The sequence below is a fragment of the Orbicella faveolata genome, unplaced genomic scaffold, assembly GCF_042242905.1.
Source record: "Orbicella faveolata isolate gen_17 unplaced genomic scaffold, um_ofav_v1 contig_3, whole genome shotgun sequence".
Classification (NCBI taxonomy): domain Eukaryota; kingdom Metazoa; phylum Cnidaria; class Anthozoa; order Scleractinia; family Merulinidae; genus Orbicella; species Orbicella faveolata.
The window spans coordinates 19,312,680-19,320,000 of NW_028301558.1; the positions used below are offsets into that span (position 1 = coordinate 19,312,680).

Here is a 7,321-nt window from a genome sequence, read left to right on the forward strand (position 1 = left end):
CAACATGGAATCTATTTCTTTTATATAACAACGAAACAAACTACTACAGATAAGGCTTTTTTATTTCAAAATCTTTCAACATACAGTTGTAACTCCAAAGCCAGCTTTTGCCCACTTTGACGAACACGAAAAAAGCCATTTGACGTAACATATTGTCTATACAAAATGAAGCAATCTCATTGGTTGCTATGCACAGCAAAGAATTGTGATTGGTCCAGGAAAATCACGCCACTGTCAAACTTGACTCGAGCGTCGCTTCTCGTAGAATGAAAACTTACAGTGAAAGCAGAATTGAGCTGCGAAATCTACAAATCTTAAAGAAAGTGCTGGAAAGTCAAGTCAGTTTTTGTCATCAGAGCAGCCATGTGAACCAAAAAGTTTGGAGTTGCCTTGAATATTACAAGAGTTGAAAAATACGCTCGGAAAACTTGCGGTTACGGTCAATCTTGAGGCCATTCGATTCGATTTTTGAATGAAATGAGCGTTAGTGATGGTGGAAATTTGTGTCCTCTGTGATTGGTGATTCTCAAATCAGTTTGAAATAGTGTCGGAGATACCTTTTAGCTGCGATACAGTTGGCCGTGAGCTGTAGTGAGCTATACTTTGCTCGCTGCTGTGCCCTGAAAGGAACTGGAATATTCGCATCGGAAAGCGATATCGAACAAGCTGGAAGAAATAAGCTTTTTCGAATGGTCGACAAGCTGTTTCAACCAGGAAGCTCAGCCCTTCCTTCCTATACATCTTTGGAAGTACTGGTTGGAGATTTTAACGAATTCTTTATCGGGAAAATCCAATCCATTAGAGACGAACTCCAGGATGCAGTCGTAGCTCACGAATTCACGATGACGCCTGTGTCCTGCTCTACCATTAAGAACACCATTCAGTCTCTTTCCACAAAAACATGTTCTCTCGACCCACTTCCCACCTTTGTTATAAAGAATTATGTTGATGTTTTATCTCCTATGATAACTAACATAGTCAATCAGTCACTAACAACGGGGGAGTTTCCTTCATTCCTGAAGTTATCACACGTGCGCCCACGTTTGAAAAAGGATAACCTCGACAAGGAAATTCTTAAGAACTACAGACCTGTTGCTAATATTCCGCTCCTTAGCCAAGTGATCGAAAAGGTTGTCGCAACACAAACGTACAACTACCTTGAAGCTTGCAATTTGATGCCAACTATGCAGTCTGCATATAGGAAACACCACTCTACGGAAACGACCTTGCTACGTGTGACAAATGACATTCTTAGAACGATTGACCGTCGCCAAGATGTTGTATTAGTCTTACTCGATTTATCAGCGGCCTTTGATACTATTGATCATACGATCTTGGTGGAAAGACTTGAGTGTTACTTTGGTTTCTCAAAATTGACACTCTGCTGGTTCAGATCTTGCCTTGAAAACCGTCGGCAATTAATAATCATTGGAGATCAAGTGTCCACTCCTTGTGTTCTACGTTATGGTGTCCCACAAGGGTCTATACTTGGACCATTACTTTTCACCCTGTATATCGCCCCTCTTCAAGATGTAATTGCTCGCCATAATTTGAATTCTTTGTTTTATGCAGATGACACTCAACTATATATAGCTATTGATCCTGCAAATCAGGCCCTGTCTCTGACTGCCCTCTGAAGTTGTATAGAGGATGTAATGCGATGGAACACGCAAAACATGCTAAGAAGTAATGCTGAAAAGACCGAGGTTATACTATTTACATCCCGGTTCACCAAGACACCTAACATCGAGAAGCTCTCTTTTGACAATACCGTCATTGAACTAACTGAGAGAGTTCGTGATCTTCATGTGTTAATTTAGATAAAAACCTATCACTGACATACCACATAAACGAGACGTGTAAGAAATCAACTAACGCAAATACCTCACCAAGGAACATCTCAAACTGTTAGTTAATGCGCTTGTAATATCCCGTCTGGACTACTGTAATAGTATCCTTCATGGTCTCCCAAAATGAGCGACTTAGTCGGTTTCGAAGTACCAAAAATGGACTGGACCCCTGGCCCAGATTTGTTAACTAGATTCAAGGGATTCGCCAAAAGTGAGAGCTTCTACTTGATGGACCATTAAAAAGTCGAGAAAGCACTCAGAAGTGCAAATATGCGTTACTGTGGTCAGGAGATTATGGCCTAGACTTGTTTAACAAGTGGGCACTAACCGATGAACAGCAGAAAAACTTCATTTTAATTAATTCTTTCATTTATTTTATTTATTACTGTTATTAGAAATATTTTATAGGATTTGACTAATTTATTTTTTATAGTAATGTAAGCGCATTGAGTTTTTTAAATGCGCCCAAAAAACTTTATTATTATTGTTATTATTATTATTATTATTATTATTATTATTATTATTATTATTATTATTATTACTACTACTACTACTATGTGTTTATTTTAACTGATTTTAAGAAGTGGCTACGATATTTCATTCCAGACAATCCCTGTGTCAACAATTATTTTGAGACTGAGAAAAGTTCAAAGTTTGAAACAAATTAATCTTATAAACATTTTGTTTATTGGGTTTGTTAAATTTGAGATAAAGCAATGGTTCTCGGCTTACCAAGACTAATTTTGTGTTTGGTTTAGTCTCGCTCGACTGCCGACTAAGACTGCTCGAGTATTTTTTCTGAGTCATTTTCTAAAACAGAAACGGCTTTATCTTTCTTCTTCCTGCTAGACTATGCTTCTGCTACCTGTTCAATGCCTGGACAAGACTTTCTTGTAACTTATCTTTTGCCCAGTCATGTAAAATATTATCTAAATTCTCAAAACTTTCCGCCATTTTAAAACCCAGAGGGAAAAACTTTGAAATGATGACGTCAATCGTGCATCTGTCTTCTAATAGATGATAGGCGAGAACCAATCAGAATGCAAGAATAACTTGGGTTATTATATAAATATATATATCTATAATGTAATATTATAATGAATTGAAGATTTCATCAGCTACTAAAGTGCTATATATGTATGCACGCATCAGGGAAGAGAATAATATATAAAAAATGGATCAGTCTATTTTTTGATTGAAATTATATTGATGAGAATAAACAAGGCACGTCTTTTTGGATGTTTAGGGCGTTCCAATCCCTGGCAGACAAAAGGAGTTACTGTTTCACCGTGAGCACTTACGCCCTGACCCCTATTCCGTTTATTTGATATGTTAAATTATTTTCCTCATTCGATTAAAACGTCCCATGGATCGGATCCCATCAATTTCATAATTTAATGATCTGTTAGTTGGTAAAAATGATCATGTTAGCCGATTTGGTAGCGCGATAAGCACAACTTCTGAAAGCGTGTTAAGACACCTGACTTACCCTCAGCGGATTCAAAAGTCACCAGGCACTTCTGAGATACGGGATTTATGACTACAGTAGACACAGGGCCTCCCTTAGATTGCTTGGCATTCTCGAAATAATTCATTACCAGATCCTCGGATGCGCTGGGTGGAAGTCCAAAAACTTCCACTGTGCATTGCTCGGGGTGTGAAGATGCACTTGGAACCGTCCCAGGGGCTGTCCAGTTGAAAGCACGAGGTGGTTCAGAAAAGTCAGCACTGTTTCGTTTGTTGTCTTGATCAAATTGTTGATTTTCAAACCGCTGCGACAAAAGGAATGAGATTTCACCTTATATCTCTTATTAAATAAGAACCCATGCACTGACGGGTTTGACGTTCTTAAGCAAATTCTCGAGTCTGTTAATCAATACGCAATGTACATACCTTCCGTGAAAATAATTCAGTGAAGTAATCAATAATACTGCTCATTAAGTCAAGAAACATCGATCAATTAATTGGCGGAAACTAGCAAAGGAACGTTGAGTGGTGGCCTAGAGTCTAAATTATATTTAGATGCATGCAACGAATCTGATCTCATTCAACGGATCTGTTCCTTAAAGTTTGTTCTGGAATGGCAATTTGTAGTTCTTAAGCAACGCCTCTCCCTCATAACACTTATCCGGCTGAACTGTGAACTCTGTAAATCCCTCGAGAAGCCCCACCCCCGTGTGGATATGGCCCTAGAATCACACCCAGACCTTCACTCTCACCTCGGTCCCCACTACTGAATAGAAGTGTTGCAAATCAGATTTCAAACAAAAAAAAGCAATTGTTGGTGCTAGCCTGAAAGCATACTCATCTGGCCAATTCCCCCTCTTTAGCCTGCATGTACACCACCACATCATGTACTCAGTGAGTGTAAACTCTCATGAACTCAGTGAGTGTAAACTCGACAAAAGTTTTTGCTGCTGGAAATATTTGACAAGACCATTTGCTTGCAAAGGAGAGGGTTTAGACATTTGTACTGGGAAAAAGTAACAGCTATAAATTTGCCAGCAATAAAAAAAAATGTTTATAAACGCTCATCTGTTGTTTTAATTACCTCTTGGGCATGGCGGTCCCCTTAGGATTCTGACAGAAAAAGAGAAGAGATTCTACATATCTCCTGTAAGTCCATTAGGCTTACATAAATATCATCAGTAAAATAATAAACCTTTCACACCAATTTGTCAATAGAAAGTAGCGTTTCTGTCCTTTTGCAATAAAAAGTATCCTTTGATTCTATTACCTGTTTTATATCCTTGTCGTTAAGATTTTTTAGTACCTCTATTTCGTCCCCCCCCCCCCCCCCACAATAATTCAACTTTTCACTTTGTTCAAACTATGTGAAGAAAGACTTACCCTGTTTGATGGAACATTACGATTCCACTGTTGAGGCTGATTTGGGCCACCGCCACTCTTCAGAGTTGTACCCTCCTCACCCCTCGGGTCTGATGGTGCATCAGAGAAGAGAATAATATATAAAAAACAAGGCACATCTTTTTAGGTGTTTAGGGCGTTCCAGTCCCTGGCAGACAAAAGGAATTACTGTTTCACCGTGACCACTTACGCCCTGACCACTTTTCCGTTTATTTGATAGTACGCTGGACAAAACTGTTCTGGATCGACATTTTTCGACAAGAAATTAAAGCTAGCAAAGTTATGCTAATTATTTTGTGACTGTCTTAAACCTTATAAAATTCCACACATGGAAAATTATTTTCATATGGATCATGCCAGGAAGACGCGATTTCTAAGAGAAATAGTTGTGTTTTTCATCGACATCCTAGTAGATCGGTGTTGTTGTGCGAAGAAGATCATCACGTGTTTGTGGATTTTTTTGTCATGTATTCGATGAGATGCATCGAGAGCAATAATCCATCCAAACTGCACAATAGTCCTGTGATACATCAGCGGTTTAGCAAATCAAAGACTCTGGTTGTGGTGCTACCACCGAAGGGCCACGAGGCAAACAAGGCAAACCAAACAAAGTCTTATGGCAAGAAAATGCGATAAAATGGCAAGCTCCTGATAGATGAGCCCAGAAACAAGTTCGGCATGTTTCCGAAAAGCACAAATAGGATTGTCTGAGGTTCTTGGCGGACAATACTTTGACACAACAGCATTTTGTGCAATTGTGGTTTGTACGAAGCACGATCTAAAGGCCGCCATCTTCAAACCAGGTGGAAGACCGATCTAGTGGCAAGAAGAGTTTAAAGACGATCAGTGTCTAAAGACAGTTTCGCATTTCAGTGGGCAAATAAGTTGCAAAGTCTTTCTCATGCTTTCTTGTCAAATTATTGACAAAAAAACCCATAAACACGTAACGATGTTCTTCGCAAAACAACACTTCAAATGGTACTTTCTTTTCTCAGAAATCACGTGATTTTGCATACTATTGTGATTCAGTTACCAACAGTTGGCTACGCTGTAACGCAAGTCTCCCTTGTGTGATCTATATGAAAATAATTTTCCATGTGTAGAATGAAATAAGGTTTAAGACAATCACAAATCATTTGCATCACTTTCTTCTTCTAATCTTTTGTTGTAAAGCGCCGATTCAGAACATTTTTGTCCAGCGTACTATCTTAAATTATTTTCCTCATTCGATTAAAAAGTCCCGTGGATCCCATCAATTTCATAATTTAATGATCTGTTAGCTGGTCAAACGAAAATGATCATGTTAGCCGATTTGGTAGCGCAATAAGCACAACTTCTCATGGAGGAAAATAAAATGGTGCGCAATAGAATGCTCTTTAGTTGAAAAGAGGGCTATCGCAAATGTAAATGGGTTTAATTCATCTTAAAGTACTGCTAAATCTATATCCACCACTAGTCACAGACATTGAGGGCAATGGTTGTTTTAGTATGTATGTATATATATACACCAATAAGCCGTAGGATAAAATACGCGAAAAAATTGACTCGGAAGACTGCAGAACTTCCCAATAAAATTCCCGCGCAAAATGTGCAGCTACGCAAGAAAAGTCACATTATTCATCAGGTGATAAACAAGAGAATTCAAGCGTGTTTCGTGTATTTAGCAAAATTGAAAAACGGTAAACAATGCGAAAAAAGTGGTTGATCTTTCGAAAAGATTGCTTCAGTTCAGACTTTGCTGGAAGTTTCTGCCTGAAGAGTCACCTTGAGGCCAACTGCCGAAGAGTCGGCAAGGGACTCTTTGCTGTAGAAACTTTCGTCGCGTTTCTACAAAAAATTGTCAAGTTGCTTTGGCAAGATATCTTCAGTAGAAGTGTTTTAAAACCATGCTGTGAGACATTTTATAAATTTCATAGTTTTCATTTTGCTAGTCTCTAAATAAAAACGCTTGAGTTGCTTTGTCGAAGTTGTCGTAAGTTGCAAATTGCAGTTTTCTGCCGGTTTTCGCCGATAATCTTGGTCTAAAAATAATAAAACTGTGTTTGTAAATACTGCCAGGCGAGTTAGTAGGGACAACCACTTTGTAGACTGCGAAAATTTCTTCTTCAGTGCTATACGGTTGGAAACCAAGAAAGGTCAAGAAACCATTTTATTTTTAAGCTGAAACCAGACCTTAGCGCTCCGTATTGCAAACGGGACCAATCAGAATTCACCTTTCATTGTGATCAAATCCCATGTATTCATTAAAACATACTAAACAATTAGTGGACGAGCTCAAGCAAAATACCGTGATTTGTCAGCGGCGAGCAGATCAATTATTTGTCGAAACCGGAAAGCTGAGGCAAATAGTTGATCTGCGAGACACTTAGAAATCACAAGATTTTGCGATAACCGAGGGCAATAATTATTTTATCATTCGATCACCAAGCTTGTTTTTGTATTTAAATCACTCTCTGACAGCTTAGGGAGGCGATCTGCCATTTTTCACGCAAGAGCGTGGTCACAATTACGCATGAGCGGAATGTTGTTTGCACCATTATTTGTAGGCAGTTAGTTGTTGGTCACTTGGTGGGCTCTCGGCCAATTAAAAGAGAAGAAAAATA

At 38.7% G+C, this 7,321-nt stretch overlaps 1 protein-coding gene across 1 annotated transcript in view; it reads right to left on the minus strand.

Annotated features, from left to right (window-relative positions):
* The window catches only part of LOC110051008 (protein mono-ADP-ribosyltransferase PARP14-like), a 90,750-nt gene that overhangs the window by 21,838 nt on the left and 61,591 nt on the right, over positions 1-7,321 (minus strand). The window contains exons 20-21 of the mRNA XM_089297663.1: positions 4,701-4,789; positions 3,340-3,622 (exon numbers count right to left, since the gene is read on the minus strand). Coding sequence (XP_089153789.1) covers positions 3,340-3,622; positions 4,701-4,789 — 372 coding nt within the window. The remainder of the gene's footprint in view (positions 1-3,339; positions 3,623-4,700; positions 4,790-7,321) is intronic.